General features: G+C 52.2%; 1 protein-coding gene and 1 long non-coding RNA gene across 2 annotated transcripts in view; one reads left to right on the top strand and one right to left on the bottom strand.

Annotated features, from left to right (window-relative positions):
* The first annotated feature begins 2,196 nt into the window (after nt 1–2,196).
* AXDND1 (axonemal dynein light chain domain containing 1) overlaps nt 2,197–16,867 on the top strand; it is a 59,195-nt gene continuing 44,524 nt past the window's right edge. The window contains exons 1-4 of the mRNA XM_050963452.1: nt 2,197–2,314; nt 3,674–3,834; nt 4,593–4,774; nt 16,349–16,449. Coding sequence (XP_050819409.1) covers nt 3,705–3,834; nt 4,593–4,774; nt 16,349–16,449 — 413 coding nt within the window. The 5' untranslated portion in view covers nt 2,197–2,314; nt 3,674–3,704. The remainder of the gene's footprint in view (nt 2,315–3,673; nt 3,835–4,592; nt 4,775–16,348; nt 16,450–16,867) is intronic.
* On the bottom strand, nt 6,081–14,101 carry LOC127055921 (uncharacterized). The gene is made up of 2 exons (XR_007775662.1): nt 13,520–14,101; nt 6,081–6,685 (listed from the first exon to the last, which is right to left on the bottom strand). It is a non-coding gene; the product is annotated as an uncharacterized LOC127055921 (long non-coding RNA).

Here is a 16,867-nt window from a genome sequence, read left to right on the forward strand (position 1 = left end):
TCTCTATGCATTTACTTGTTAACTTGCTTTTCCTGTAAAATCTTGATTAATTATGCATGACCATTATCTTTTGTTAATCACTTTGTTTACTTCTGTGTATAAATATTGATGCTCACCCCTAATAAAGGGGCCACACTTAATCTAAAGCTTTTTAGAGCTAAGGATAGTGTGAGCCCGTTGATCAACGCATTGGTGTCTGGTCTCTGACAGAATTGTGTGCCCCATACCAACTCCGCACGAACTCGGGTGCTGGAGAGGTGAGTGAGGACTTGCTTTATTACCTAACAGGGGGTTGGGGTGAGGGCTCTAACTGGAGGCGCAGGCTCTGGGGTGTGGCCAGAAATGGATTTAAGGTGTGAGGGGGGGCTCTGGGTGAGGAGTTTGAGGTACGGGAGGGGGCTCCGAGCTGGGACAGAGGTGTTCAGAGTGTGTGAGGGGGCTCTGGCCTGGGGCAGGGGGTTAGGATGCAGGCTCCATCTGGAGGTGTGGGTTGAGGGGCTTGTGTTGCAGGAAGGGGCTCAGGGTTGGGGCTCTGGGTCACTGGTGGCAGCTCCTGGTCAGTGGCACAACGGGGGGCGGGGGGTGGATAAGGTACCTTTCCTGACACTGCAGACTGTATTGGTCCCCAGAAGCAGCCAGGAGGTCTAGCTCCTAGGTGGAGCGGAGGTTCAGCAGGCACCTCTGCATGCTACTCCTGCTTGTAGGCACTGCCCCTGCAGCTCCCATTGGCTGCAGTTCCTGGCCAAGGACAGTATGGAGTAAGTGCTCTGGGTGGGGGCAGAGTGCAGAGCCCTGCCCCCCCACCAGGAGCCAGCTGTGCTAGCTGCTTCTGGGGTGCAGCACAGAGCCAGGACCAGTAGCTCTGCAGCACAACTGACTGGACTTGTAATGGTTCAGTCAGGGGTATTGACTGGGGCTGCTGGGGTCACTTTTCAATGGCGTGTTTCATTTGAAAACCAGTCACCCTACTGTTTGGTTTTCTGTAATTAGAAAGTAGGCAACCTTAACCCTCATCTGCCCCCCTGCTGCAGCCTGGTGAAAATGAGGGAGGGACAGGATCGAGTGAACAGGGGTGGGGCCTTGGGGCAGGGCAAGTGTGTTGCGTTTCTCTGCAATCAGAAAGTTAAGGTTACCATATGTCCATATTTTCCTGGACATGTCTGGCTTTTCAGTTCTTAAATTGCCATCTGGGAGGAATTTTTAAATATTTAAAAATGTCTTGGAAAATAGGGACATAACCCTAAGTCCAAAGTGCTGGGGCAGCTCCCAATATCCACCGGCTAACAGGAGCCTGCAGTGTGGGTGGCCCCCAGGCACAGTGGTGGAGGGGGTCTCCGCATGCTGCACCGGCTCCCGCCTGCCCAATCAGAGCTGTGGGAGCGGGGATTGCAGGCACAGGCAGTGAGCAGAGAGCCCTCTGCGCCCAACCTGAGCCAAAGGGACTCCTTATGTGGCAGAAACTGAAGCTAGTTGGAAAACGGGAGGGTTGCTCAAAGTGACGTTACACCGGATGCTTCTTGGGAGCCGCCCCAAGTAAGCACCGCTGGGACTCCCTATCTGGCCCCCGGCAGGTCCCTCTAGCTCTTAGTGATGGGTCAGGTCTGGGGGGGCAGAGGGCTCTCTGCGTGCTGCTGGCGCCTGCAAGCCCCGTCCTGTGGCTCCGGCAACTCCCATTGGCACTTTTCCCAGGGAAGGGGGGAGGCGAGCCAGGGGCAGGCAGGGGTGCGTGTGAAAAGGCCCGCGGCAGGCAGTGAAGATTGAAGAGGTGAGGGGCAAGGGAGCCAGTGGTGGGCAGCTGGGGGTGAGGAGGCAAGAAGCAGCAAGCCAGGGGCAGGTGGGGGTTCCTGGCGGGGGCGGGGGAAGTTCTGGCAAGAGAGTGAGGAGGTGAGCAGTGGATGGGGGAGTGAGGAGGGACCCAGCAGGCCAGGCCACGGGATGAATGGGGAGGGGGCAGGACCTGGGGGTGAAGCAAGGGTGGGCGGTACTCATGCAGCTCACTTTTTAACACGGGAGGCAGGGGCGCGTGCCGCGGCGCACACTGTAGAGCCGGCACCAAGGCCCTGAGGGAAAGTGGATTTGCTGAGGTGGCTAAGCCACCGCCTGATCAAATCCTCCTTCGGCTCCCGCCCCCTTCCCGGCTGTCCAGGTCGCAATGCCAAAGCTGGGCGTCGGTCAGGAGGCCCAGGCGCGGGAAGGAGGTTCCGCGGAGGGGGAGTTCTACCTCACCAGGCGCTAGTCAGACAGCTATGGAGGAGAAGCCCTGCGTTTCCATAGCAACAAACTAAAGGGGACGTGCGGGTGCTACTGTGAGCTGGTAAACGGCGTCCTGCCCGCTGTCAGTATCACCCCGGCGGGACTCCTGTGGGCGGGCCCCGCTGGCTCGGCCGCGGGAGGGGGGTGTCACTGCACGGGGAGCTGCTCGTACCCCGGGGGGACCCGAGGTGCTGGCGGGGCGGGGGGGTTGCGCCCCCTCAGCCTGTCCCTTCAAGCGGGGCAGCTCGCTGCCGCCTGCCACGGGCCGAGCTCGGGCGGGGGGTGAATGAAGATGCTTGTTGGCCCGTGTCCGGCCCTGCCTCTGGGGGCCGGTGTGATGCTGTCCGGGGCACGGTGCAGCCTGTCCCCCGCCGGCTGACAGCGCGGTGCACGGCGTCTCCTGTGCCTGCCGGCTGCACGCGACGAGAAACCACCTGAACCCCTCGGGCTGGGCGGGCTGAACCCAGGGGCGCCTGCGGGACATTGGAGCGGGAGGAACCTTCCACAGTGTGCGGCCGGCGCGGGGGCATGGAGGATACTCTGCGGGGAGCAGGGAAGGGGTCTGCTGATGTGTCAGGCAGAAAGATCAAGGATACCTTGATCCACGCCACGCCAGCATATCAGTGGAAAGGCAAATCTGCTTTCCAGTCACTTGCCCGGGGATGCTGTTATCATCCCATGATAAGGCTAAGGCACAGGGGTAATTAACATGCCACTTACTGATCTAATTATTTGTATTGCTATTGGTGACCAGATCAAAGGAAGGCTAACATGAGATGTTGTTTGACTTCGCAAAAACGATGTGTATTTGCAGCTAGTAAAAATGGGCTTTCCAAGTGAGTGCTTGTGAAAATATATTAAATGCATCCAATTAGATATCAAGACATAAAATTCAGAATATGATGGGTGAAATGGGAGAGACTAGATTTTTTTGCAATAAATATGGAGGTAATTGCAATACAGTTCAGATATGTCCAACACAAGCATTGTGGTGTCATGCAGGTAATAAAGGCAACTATTTTGATAAATGTTTTACTCCCAACACAAATTGGAAACAAATGGAAAGCACATATATGAATGGGAGGATAAAGCACTGGTGTTGATGGAGGAGCACAGTTTGTCACTCATTCTAATAATTTTACAAAGCAAGGGTTTGACAGTAGATTGGTTTGGCACTGGAAATAAGTGATGAAAAAGTGAATTGCAAAATAGATACTAGAGCTCAATTCAGTGTACTCACAAATGTATGTGAAATGGTTTGTGCCTGCTTCATGTTAAATATTAAAACCAAGCTTTTTACAAAAAATATATATATGCACAAAAAATTTTGGATGCAAAGCACCGTGTCTGGTTCCTGACTCTCCTTGTACCATACAGAAAAGTTTTATTTCCATAAATATTGATTTAATTTTGCTTGCAGGTTATTTCATAATTGAAAATTACTTGAATAAATGAATAGTAAACCACTCACCATGTCCCTCAATCAAATGCCTGTTCCTGGGCCACCATCTGCATCCAAACCAGAGGGCAGAAAAATGAAAAGTAGTTTATCTCTGGTACCTGTCAGCAGTAGAAGTGCAGGTAAATCTCATCTGGGGACCGGATGATACTGTATAAACTGCATATAGGGCGTTGTTTAATAGTGATTCACAAATGTCTCAGTCACCATCATTTTTGCAGAAAATTGACCTCCTAGCAATCCATAGTAAGAGGTTGATAACAGGAGAATGCAGTTGGGAGTACCTTCTTGTTTTTATGTATTCACTGTATTGAGGTGGGTCACATGCCTCTTATATTTACATCTGTGGTTTGAATAATTAGAACACTGAGTGGATACAACATTTGTATCAGCATTCAATCCACAAAAATGATCCACAGATACAAAGCAAATATCCACTGATTTGCAGGTCTCTAATATAATCCAACACCTCAGAGCACCGCCAAAGGAATGGTGAATTTAGGATGCTCATCCTCTGTGAGTGCGCTTGAATGTGTGCATACTGTACTACCATACGTAAAATAACTCTGCAGATAGCAGCAGTTTGATGCCTTTTGTGCCGATTCTGAAATTCTCACAGAAAACCGATTGCTAGATACTGAACAAGTAGCAGTAGCACTGCCTGCAGATGAGCCACAGCAGTGGGTTTACAATGGGCTCATGTTGGAGAGCTATTTCTGTGGGGGCTAATTCATAATGATGGGATAAGGTGATCCTTTAATAAAGATCTATTCAAAAATACATGAAAATGAGGCCAGCTCACCATATTGTTTTGAAAACAATGTTTCCCTCCCCAGCAAAGTGTAACAGTATCTGGGGTTTTTTTCCTGCTGTTTTCCAGAGCTCCCTCAGCTAAGAAACAAATCAAGTATGCTGGACTGTTCAGGGCCTCTTCCTACTTCCCTACAGTGCGATTTCATCCCAAAAGAGATCCTTCTAGCTCTGACTTCTGCTGCCAGTAGTGCCTATAGCCCTGAATACTTAAGACCCCTCAAGAAAAACAAAAGTGCAAAAGACTTCAAGGTACGTACATTATCCTAGGTAGTGTCTTTTCCTCTTCAGGATAAGACCTGCCCAGAGTTGTCCCATTTAGACCTATACCAGCACAGTATCCAGCGGTGCTATCAAAAAGTTAAAGGAATTCTTTAGTGCAGCGTGTTTTTATTCCAGCAGCTAAAAGTTTAAGTGAATTTAATGGGTCTTTTCTGTTTCTCTTGGCTAGAAGTGACTTGTTTCAATGGATCCATAAACTTGTTAAACTTATATTACACCTATGTTCTAATTACAACAACCTTATATGGATTTTAAGCTATTTGAAATGGAATTTGTCATTTAATTACCATAAAGTGGCTAGCACACTTTAGTGCCACTAAAATATTAGATAACTATTTTGTCTATATTAGTCCTGGCTTTTTCTGGTGACAGAGCTATATGGAAACTAGTTAGATTGCTGTTTTGATCTTTTCTACTTCTTGGAAACTTTATTACTATTTTGATTTATTTTATTTATAATTTGTATAGCATCATAACATGCATAAAGCTTCACAATTGGTTACTGTGCCAGTCAAAACCATCATTCCTGCCTCAGCCTAAAGACATGAAAGGGTACACTGCAGTACTCTGTTGGACAAGCCTTCTGGATGAACTATAAATGGCAAGATTGGGAGGTGAGAGAGTAGGAGATTATAGTGTTTAACGCAGGAGGAAACTAGTGCATTGACTGAAATCTTGGCAAGGGGGCTCCTGAAGGGGCAAATTCTGGAGGTACTATAGCTGACAAAAAGGCAAGGTTAGTTATGTGAGGGAAGATGTAGGAAGAGAACTAGAAGATGACCATAGTATTGCAAGCTTTGAGAATAAGGAGGATGTGTGTGATGTTAACAGTAACATAAAAAGGGGAGGAGAGACTTGGAAAGTTGTGACAGGATCCCTGGAGTATAACCTGAAACTGTGGGATCACTGTGCTCCCTTAACTTGTGAGAGACAGTGCAGGCTCAAAATGCTTTGCCAGTGACAAACAGCAGAACTTCTCCAGGTGCTGTCATCACTCAGCCTTCAGCATATGGAGCCCCACACCCAGCTAAATTGCATGAATGTTCCCTGAGCTATTCATGACTCATACAGAGAGAGGCAAACAGAGAGAGGCACCAGCCAATCACCCCAGACTCCAGCCTTGTATCCTAGATATATACTGTTACATTGCTTAAGACTTCCTTGGACAGTGCAAGCTGATTAATTAGTTCACCAGTCCGACAAGAGTAGTGGACATGCAACAGCACTTTTAACCTGAACTGAAATTTCTCATTGTACTTCAACCAAAACCACACAGTTTTAGATAAAATATAAAACAGATTTATTAACTACAGAAAGAGATTTTAAAGGATTATAAGTAGCAGGCATAGAGATCAAAGTTGGTTACATAGAAATGAAAATAAATTCACAATCTAAATTCTACAGACTAAGCAAAATTTGAATCAGTAAACCTAATAAATGTTACAAGCAGCTCAGTTCTCAATACACAGTTCAATTCAAAGTCCGTGTCTTTCGGATGATCTTCCGGGTGTTGAGATGGGAGAGAAAAGAGGCCAAGTGTTGATGTCACTGTCCCTCTTTTGTACTTTCTTCCAACTGCTGGAAAGATAATTGCTGTGATGTGGGTCAGGCTGCCCTCATTGCCTAGGTGTCCTCTGTGTGGAGTTTCTGGGATAGTGGATTATTCTTGATGGGCCATCAACACTTGTCTGGCCAATGATAGTTGCTCCTCTGTCCCTACAGTTGTAAGGCACCTTCTTTGTCTCACCAGCCTCAGCACTTCTCCCTTTGGCAAGACGGGCCAGGGGTTGATTTACCACAGTCTGCTGCACTGGGGCAGTCTTCGTCTCCCCCACTCTGTATTCCTTTGGCCGTATTTTCTTGGTAGGATCACCCTTAGATCTACAACAAACAGAAGGTACTATTTCACCAGACACCAATACAAAGGGAGATACCCTCCCCAGCCTCCTCATTGGTGAGGGGTATCATCCTGTGGTTTGCCCTGGGGAGTCAGTCCTTCCCCTAGTAGGTGCTCAGGCTTGTCTGTTTCCCCTATGAGAAGGAGCACAACCTCTCCTCCTAGAGATGCTTATTTTCTACCTGCCAGTGTGGCCTGGTGGGGGAGGAATTGGGACATAAGGAGGGGCTTTAAAAGGTCTCAGGAAGCCCTTAATTGGATTCATTGTTCCTAATTAACCCAAGGTAACCTCTTCTCAGCTAATCCTAATTGACCTGAGGTAACCCCTTCTCAGCTGATAGGGAAGAGGATCTTTAACGTTCTAGAGCTTACACCTACCCACTTCCCTGGAATTTCAATAGGACACCACTGTTGTGTGGGTGCAGAGCTACTGCTGCTAGGTGCACAGTACCCTCAGTCTTGGTCTGGGCCAGCCCCCTCTTGCTGCCTCACTAGCTAGTGGTCACCCTGGTTGCTTCTGCCGCTCCTTGGGGGGCCCTGCTGGCCTGCTTCCCCATCTCTGTTTCTGTTGCCACCTATGGAGTCTCTCCTGCTTGCCTGGCTGCCTGATCCCTGCCCTTGGACCGGCCCTCCCTTCCTCTGCTGCTTTGGCTGGTGGACCTTCCCACCCTCTGCTTTGCCTAGCCGCCTCCCTGCAGCAGTTTGCCCTTTTCCCTTTCTGCCTGTATTTGCATCCCCCCAGCAGTTTTTCTGTTTATTTGCCTGCCCCACCCAGTCCCTAGGAGTTTGTTGGTTTGTAAGCCTAGCCCTTCTCCCCTTGCCTTCTGCTGCCATCCTTGTCCAGCCCCTTCATTCTGTGCACGCTTGTCCCCCCCCACATTCTTATGGCCCTTCCCCCTTCATGTTGAGTCCCACTGTACAATGCACCATCCTCTGATATTGTAGTCCTTCCCCTTTCCAGTGCGGCTGAAGGAGCCAGTTTTCCCATCTCATGGCAGTGATTGTGCTCCCCCTCCCATGCCTTGATTGGTGCCCCTGTACCCTCACTTTTATGGTACCCTTCTCCCCTGCCTGCAGCCTAGTGGGGAGGTGTGGTTTGGCCTCTCGCCTCCCCCTTCAGTGCTCATCCCCATCCCCACCAAGTATGGTGAGGGGAACAGTGGGTGGGGCCCCCTGGATTGACCTTGCTGCCCCTCCTCCGCCTGCCCCTCCCATCTGTCTCTGTGGCAACCCTCTCGACCACTGCTGCCAGACCTGTCATTGCCCCTGCTGGGGCATCGGCAGCGGCAGGCACAGATGTGGACCCTGTTGCTGCCAGGCCTTCTGTCTCCTCCAATTCTAGGGGACCCCCCACAGCTGGTAGAAAGGAACAGGGGAAAAAGAGGGGAAAAGCTGTGCCCGGAAGGCCAACCCCCCCATGGTAGGGGCTGTCCCCTCTGCCATGGCCCCACCATCGGCTGCAGCCAACCTGCCTCTTCCCTTCCATCCTCTCCACCAGCTTTGGGAGCATCCCTTTCTTGGCCCCCTAGAGCATAAGCCCAGGTGGCCACAGCTGCTCCACTTGCCATCTCATCATCTAACCTGGCCACTGCCTCCGTTTCCATCCCTGGCAGCCGGGGCCCCTTTCTCACCCTAATCAAAAAGCACAGCATCCGCTGCCTCCTGGTGCCCGCCTTGCCCCAAGTAGAAATCTACATGTGGGCATTGGCAAGGGTGATGGGGCCCAAGGCCATGGTGGCAGTCTCTAAGATGTATGGGAAGGTAGTCTTCTTCCTGGCATCGAAGGCCACTGCCCAGGAGGCAGTGAGGAGGGGCCTGGCATTGGGGGGCATGTATGTCTGCCTCAAGCCCTTGGAGGGCCTGAGCATATGGGTGGTTTTCACTTCCATCCTGCTCTTCCTTCCCAATGCTGCCCTTTTGCCTTTTCTTTCCACCTGGGAAAGCCCTGGTCAGTGATTTGTCTTCTCCCACTAAGCTGTAACGACCCCACCCTCCGTCACGTCCTCTCGTTCTGCCGAGCAGTGCCCAGGAATCGAGCAGTGCCCAGCCTCTGCGGATGTCCTCTGGGAGATCGTAGACCGTCACTCCCTGGTGGACGTCTGGCACGACCACCACCTGGACGATGAGTCTACCTTTACTTATGTCCGAGTGGAGGAAGATCAGTCGTGCCACTCCCGGTTGGACCGCATTTATCGATCTCATCATCATCTCTCACGGGACCATGTCTCCAGAGTTTGGCTGGCCCTATTCTCGGACCACCATTTGGTGGCCGTGACGGCCTCTCTCACTTCAGAGAGACCAGGACCAGCCTATTGGCATTTTAACAATAACCTCTGGAGGATGTGGGTTTCGTGGCATCCTTCCAGGAATTCTGGCTGGCTTGGTGAGGGCAGAGGTGTGCCTTTCCCTCGGCGCAGCGATGGTGGGATGTGGGGAAGGTATGTACCCGGCTCTTTTGTCTTGACTATACCTGGGTCGCCTGTCGGCGGAGGGATGTGGTGATAGAGCAGCTGGAGCAGGAGGTCTTGGAGCTGAAGAGGTTCCTGGACACCAGCCCTGGGGATCCATCCCTCTGTGGAACTTGCCAGGAGAAGCTAGAGGAGCTCTGAGCCCTTAAGGTTGATCAAACTTGGGGCTGTTCATTCATCCCACATCCGTCTCCTTTGGGAGATGGATTGTGGCTCCCGCTTTTTCTGTGCCCTGGAGAAAAAGAGGGGGGCCAAGAAACACGTCACCTGCCTTTTGGCAGAGGACAGCACCCCCCTCACAGATCCAGAGGAGATGTGTGGAAGGGCCAGGGCCTTCTATTTCAGTTTTTTCTCTCTGGATCTGACCAACGCTGATGCTTGCAGAGTGCTCTGGAATGAACTCCCGACAGTCAGCACAGGCGACCGGGACTGGCTGGAGCTGCTTCTCACTCTAGCTGAATTCTCAGAAGCCCTCCATGTCATGCTCACTAATAAATCTCCAGGCATGGGTGGGCTGACCGTGGAGTTCTGCCATGTGTTCTGGGATGTCCTTGTCCTGGACCTCGTCACCGTCTGGGCCGAGTCCTTGGAGAGCAGGGTCCTCCCCCTGTCGTGCAGGTGAGCCATGCTCGCCTTGCTACCAAAGAAGGGGGACCCCCGTGACCTTCAGAATTGGCATCCCATCTTGCGCCTCAGCACAGACTGTAAAGTCGTAGCGAAGGCCATCTCGCTGCACCTGGAATCCATGCTGGGGGACATGGTCCATCCCAACCAGACCTACACCATCTCGGGCCGTTCCATCTTCGAAAACCTGTCTTTGGTCCAGGACCTCTTGGAGCTCAGGTGTAGGGATAGTCTGTCATTAGCCCTCCTGTCCCTGGACCAGTAAAAGCATTTGACAGGATGGACTCCGTGTATCTCCTGGGCACTCTGTAAGCTTTTGGCTGCAGGGCCTCTGTGAAGTGTTTGGTCAGGCTCAACTGGACCCTGACTGAACCAGTCAGCTTCGGGCGAGGGGTACATTGGGGTGTCCACTGTTGGCCCAGCTGTATTCTCTGGTGATCGAGCTCTTCCTCTGTCTCCTCCACTGGAAGTTGACAGAGTTGGTGCTCCAAGAGCCTCAGTTGTGGCCGGTCCCATGGGTGTACGCTGATGATGTGCTCATTGTGGTCCAGGACCCAGGTGATCTGGTGTGGGTAGAGGCCTGCCAGGCAATCTACTCAGCAGCCTCCTTTGCCTGAGTTAACTGGGTCAAGAGCTCTGGCCTGTAGGTCGGGGACGGGTGACAGATGAGCTCCCTCCCACCTGCACTTTAAACCATTCGATGGAGCACGGGTCCACTGCTCTATCTCAGCATTTATCTTTCCGCCACACATCCTTCTCTCCTTTTCTGGAGAAATGGCAGGATGTGGAGGGCAGGGTGGGTGAGCGGCTGTTGAGATGGACAGTACTGCTCTGGTAGCTCTCTCTGTGAGGGAGAGCAGTGGTGCTTAACCAGCTGGTCCTATCCATGCCCCAGCACCGGCTCAATACCCTGATCCTGGCCCCAGGTTTCCTGGCCCACCTCTAGAAGATAGTTCTGGAGTTCTTTTGGCCAGGATTGCACTGGGTCTCTGCAGGGGTCTTGAGTCTTCCCATGGAGGAGGGAGGAAAGGTCTGATCTACCTTCACACTCAAGTCCATGTCTTCTGCCTTCAGGCCCTGCAGAGACTTCTTTATGGTGCACAGAGTCTGGAGTGGAGCACTCAGGTGCACGCCTACCTGCTCCACTTCCGAGGGCTCCAATATGACTGGCAGCTCTTTTATCTCCATTCGAGATGTCTTCCGCGAGACCTCTCCGGGCTGCTGTTCTTCTACCACGACCTCCTCCAGACCTGGAAGCTGGTCTCGGCAACCAGGTCCATGGCAGCCGCTGAGGGGGTAGATCTCCTCGCAGAGCCCCAGCTACACAATCCCCAACTCAGTGTGCAGGTGGCAGAGTCCCCCTTGGTGCACCAGAGGTGGTCCTGGAGGAGTCACCAGGATCGGAGACCTCCTGGACTACAACTGAGGAGACTGAGTCGATCCCCTGATGCTAACTCAGCATATGGGGCTCTCCACCCTTCTTACTCCCTGGCACTTACTTCAGGAGGTGAGGGCAGCCTTGTCTCCCGCCTCTCAAGCTTACCTTGAGCAGGTCGTCAGGGAGGTTGCTCCTCACCCACCCCGGGCCCTCTGGATCTTCTTATCAGGCCCTGTTCCATGAGCCTACTTGGCCATCCCACTCTTAAACCTCGAGCTGGCTGCATGACCTGCATCTAGTTAGCTTTCAAACCACGACAAGGGCACATCTGCACACGCTCATGCTCTATACTCTCCATTTCCTCACCCTCGTGTCCCACCCAGATACCAAATGGTGGGACTTAATGTCATCTGTCAAGGGTGAGGAACCCCGGTGGGCCAGCCTATATTCCATCCTAGTCCCGCAGCCATCTAGGAATATCAGCTGATGGCTCCTCCATGCAGGACCGGATTAACTTTTTGTGGGCCCAGCGCCAAAAATATTTGTGGGCCCCCATGGAGTAAGGTGCAAAGGGGTGGGATGGTCAGTCTCCAGAGTGAAGGGCGGGCTGAGGGCAATGAGGCACAGTGCGGTGGGAGCAGCCCTGCTCCGTGCAGCCCATCAGGAGGCCACTGTTTGCAAACCTGCAGCTGCCAGACACACACTGGCCTGCCCAGCCCTGTGCTGCCAGCATGCCCCTTCCCCATGAGGGCAGGCTTGCACCACACCACACTCCCTGCCCAGCACCTTCTCATCCAGAGATCTCCACCACAGATCTCTATGCCCAGCCCCCACCCCTCCCAGAGACCTCCCCTGCTGGCCTCCCACCACAACTGCACAGCACCCTGCACACCACACCACTTGCCTAGCGCCCCCTGCCCATGGACCTCCCCACTGCCCACCACCTTCCTCACAGTCCCACCATCACAGCTGCACAGCACCCCATATTCCTGGGGGGATTTTCCACCAAAAAATAAAAAATTCTATGCACAGTATTTTGTAATATATGGAGATATATCTATTTCAGAGAACTGGAAGGGACCCTGAGAGGTCATCGAGTCCAGCCCCTGCCTTCACTAGCAGGACTAAGTACTGATTTTCCTCCAGATTCCTAGGTAGCCTCCTTAAGGATTGAACTCACAACCCTGGGTTTAGCAGGCTAATGCTCAAACCACTGAGCTATCCCTCAATAAATTAAATGTGGAGGCTCCAACATGGCAGTGGGGAGCACAGGCCATTGGTTGCATGGAGGTGGGAGATTACCCTGCAGCCTTCCTGCACCCCACCACGGGACAGGGACTTGGCAGTGAGGTTTCACCCAACCCTGACACAGTGCAAGGGCCAGGCCTGCCCCAGAAACACCCTGGGGCCCTTTTCCTCTGTGCCAGGTGCACCAGGTGTGGGTGAGCAGGCTCAGCCTGGCAGCAGGATCCAAGTACAGAGGGACTTAGTGTAGAGGGATCCAGGTGGAGGTAAGAGATTTCTCTGTGGGGCAGTCTGGGGGCGGCCTGCTCAATGGGAGATCTGGATGCACAGAAGCTCATTGAGGGGTTCCAGGTGCTGGGGCAATGCGACTCTGTAGAGGATCCAGGTGTAGGTGGTTGAGGCTCAGTGGGGAGGGTGTTGGGGGGGCTCATTGGGGTGGTGCAGATGCAGGGAAAGTGGGGGCTTGTCAGGGTGAGGGTTCAGTGGGCCTGCTTAACAGGGAAGCTCCAGCTTCTGCCAAGGGGATACCACATGCTGGGGTCCAGCTTTCCCCCTGCCTCTGCTTCCCCCATCCCTTTCTCTTCCCCATCGCATGCCCCTTCCCCACTGCTCCATCTCCTCCCTACCCCACCCGCTTCTTTCCTCCCTGCCTCTTTCCCCCTAGCCCCAGCCCCAGCCTGCCTTTCCCCACCATAGGCACTCACTGTTGTACAGAAAACAGGATGGCACACAGCAGGGGAGCTCTACCAGAACTAGGACCCAGAAAGTGGCATCTTCTGAGCAGCACCCTCTTTTTTCAGCCGGGCAGCTCTGCGCTTGCGGAAATGGGGTGAGGCAGTGGCACGTGACTCTGTGTATCCCCACGCCTTGCCTCTGTTTGGGGGCAGTGCCCCCCAAACTAAGCCCACGGGTGTTCTCAGCTGCCACCCACCTCCTCCCTTTGCTTCTTGGTCACTTTTGAGGGCAGCAAAGAAATGTGCAGGGGATCTGTTTTAATTCCCCCAGGAATACCCCACACAGAACCCCCACTGCCCAGTGCCCCTCCCCCAGCCCATCCAGAGACCCACTCCCCCACATCCTTCCTGCCCCCCAGTCACACTCACCAGCGTGCTGGAATTGACTATGTCCATGCATGGGCTGAGCCTGCAGCACTGCTGTGGCTGGTCAGGGATCCCTCTGGCCCTCGGAAGCAGCACAACCAGTCAGGACAGAGTGGGAGCCCGGCCTGCCCCAGCCAGGCTCCTTCACGACCTACATGCCTGGAGGGGCCTATCAGGGCTGTCCCTAGACATTGTGGTGCCTACGCAATCCCCCCGTAGGGGGTCGGCTGGACCCAGGCCTCAGGGGGAAGGGGGTCTGGACCCAGGCCTCTGCAGGCGTGGAGGCTGTGCCCAAGGTCTATGGGGGGCAGGAGTAGGAGTAGGCTTGGGAGGGCAGGGGGAAAACCGCCCCCCAGCACAAGGCAGTGGAGCGGCTGGGAGCCGGCAGAGCGGAATGGGTTGGGGCCAGGTCGCTCCACTTCCTGTCGCCTGGTGATTGCAGGGCGGGCCCAACCCCGCGCTCACGGGGCGGCAGGAAGTGGAGTGACCTGGGCACAGCCCGCTCCGCTCTGCTCTCCTGGCTGCCAGCCTTGGGACTGGAGGCAAGGAGGAACCGCCCCCCAGCACTCACCAGCGGGATGTAGCTCAGGGTAAGGGGTGGAGTGGGGGCGTGGCTGGGGCAAAACAGAGGTGGGAAGAGGTGAGGCGGAGCATGGGTGGAGGCAGCTTTCCTGGCCAGCTCAGCTGGCCAGGGGATCGGTCTGGAGGCTGGAGCAGTAAGTCCGGACAATGGGGCCCCTTCTGAGTTTGGGCCCAGTACCATGGTGCCACTGGCACCATGGTAAACCCAGTATTGCTTTCATGGAGCTGTGAGCACAGATGTGTATTTGACATAGTTCACTCCTGTCCTTGAAGCCTGTCCCTTCTGCAGCATTAGGGAGACCCTGTTGCACATTTTACCTTTAGTGCAGCAGGTTTCAGCCCCTTTTATGGCTCCTCCTGGACCTCCTTTTACATTTTTGGCTGCAGTTCTCCCCCCGCCTCTTTATATATGCACACCTCATCCATGTCCCCACAAAGTCTCGGGACCTCCTTATCAACTTCCTCCTAGCAATGGCCAAGGTGGCTGTCTAGAACTCCAGGGAGAGGATGTTGGCTGAGGGGGTTCTCTGCGACTGTAGGGCCTAATTCCGATCCTTCTTCCATTCACACATCTGGGCAGAGTTCTGCTGGGCCACATCCACCTTGCTCCCTTGACAGCTTTGATAAACAGTGAGTGCTGTCCAGGGTTCTCTGCTTGGTGTCCCCTTCAGGTTCCCTATTTTTGACCCTTTGGCCTTCACACTCATTCTTGTTTTTTTTTTCATTGGCCCCTGTAATTACTTGAGTTTCTAGGCTCTCTGGATTCTCCCTGGAACCCAATAGGAACACCCTTTTGCAGCTGGCCGGCCTGACTTTGTCACACTACTGAAAGGTCAGCTGTGGATGTTTTCCAACCTCACAACATATCTCAGTAACAGATATAGCAATACTTCATAACTTCACATTCAATTATAGTATATACATTTCAACAGGATATTGCAGTCCAACAGATCAAGACTTTTAAAATGATACCTCAGAAGGCACGCATTGTACAAAACATATCATAATCACGTGGCAGTGGTGAATATCGGGGTTCCAGCATGCTACTTTGTGGTACTGAGTGTCACAGAGGTCCAGTCTGAGACATGTTGAGATGGCAGCTGGATGTTCAGGGAGAGATATTGGAGAGACATTGAAGATGGATAGGGAGATGTGGAAGTCATTAGTATAGAGTTGATAGCAAACCCTGGAGAATGACTGAGAGAGTATGGAGGGATGGCAGAAAGGGATTGAGAACAGGGTCCTGTAGAGAACACTGCCAGAGAGCGGGAAGAAGGAAGAAGATGGGAAAGAGAAAGAGTAAATGGATGAACTACCGAGTGATATGTGACAGCAATGAACAGGGTTAAAAGACAAGATGGGGTCGTAGGCAAGAGTCTGTCATAAATGGGAAAAAGGGGCTACAACTCCAAAATGTTTGAAACCACAGAACTATATAAACCAAGCCCTAATGTGGACTCATGGAAACCTGTCAAACAGACCCTCTGTATGCTATATAACTAGGGCCCTTTGTTTCTGGCTTTTATTTTGTTTAAAATTCCTAGGAAAGTTAGTGGTGTTTAGTACACATATTAAAAAAAGGGGTGAAAATCAGTGGCAAAAATTAACTTCACAGTTTTCTGGGTAATTATCGGGATTAATAATGGTGAATGAGAGAACACAAAAAAACAGAAAATAGAGAAGAGGGCCAGTCAGTTAGCAGGAGAAATGGAGAGGGACTATCACTCGGCTCCCTGTCCATCTTTGGGGCTGCACTCAACAGCTGGGGCCAGCAGGGGGCTCTCTCCAACTGGGGGCCTGGTGACAGCCTTCCATTCCCTATGGGCCTGTTGCTGCAGTGCTTAGGTGGTCTCAGCTGCTGAGACCAGACTTCCTGCCTGTCTGGCTGCCCCACTGTGCAACTGTAGCAGTCACCAACCAGAGGTTGCTCTCTTCTGTGCAGGCACCCTGTGCCTCAATACTGAATTTTTCAGGGAAATTCAGTAAAAAGCAAAAATGGAGGACCCTATACGTGATCTGTGTAAAATTGTTAGTGACCATTTTGCTGTTCGCCTTCTATTATGTAAATATTCCTAGTAATATCTCCCTGTTTCTCTTTCTCTCACTCTGAGTCAATGGTATTGTTCTCTTCAGCCATCAGCATAGATGACTCAGTTCTTTAGGTAACCCTGGAATGACAGGTAGGTTTTGTTTGACTACCTTTGACCGTAGGGTTTTCACTGGGAAGTAATATTTGTGCTTGCTCTTCAGGGGAGCACACGTGTCCCAGATGGGCTCTGGCAACATCCCATTCGCCGGAACAAGTTCAAATACCTCATAGACCATCCCATCTGTTTGACGGGAGCTGGAAGGTATGTAAACTGGGGGTAAGGGAGATGGTGAAAGTGGAGAAAGATGAGGGCTGGGAACATCCCTACTCTTCATGTCTAATGACTGTGATAAACACTCAGGTATTGGCTGGGAAATAAACAAGTGGAAGTGCTGCCCAACAATCTGGAGAGATTTTTCAGGGCAAGATGTTTTCCTTTGAGGTCATATGGTTTCTTTTTGGAATTACTCTTTTCCACAGGAGTTAAGTCTCACACATATGTATAATCCAGGATTGCTGTGAGGAAGCCCTGCCTGTCTTTAATAGATTTGGAAGAGGATGCAGATCTCCTATAGCCTTATGGCAGCTCCTTGTAATTTAGCATTGTATTAGTCATGCCAGGGAAGTGATAATGTTCCAATCATATGCTGTCCTTACCAGAAATTAGACACACACATATT

This window comes from Gopherus flavomarginatus, chromosome 7 (assembly GCF_025201925.1).
Source record: "Gopherus flavomarginatus isolate rGopFla2 chromosome 7, rGopFla2.mat.asm, whole genome shotgun sequence".
Classification (NCBI taxonomy): Eukaryota; Metazoa; Chordata; order Testudines; family Testudinidae; genus Gopherus; species Gopherus flavomarginatus.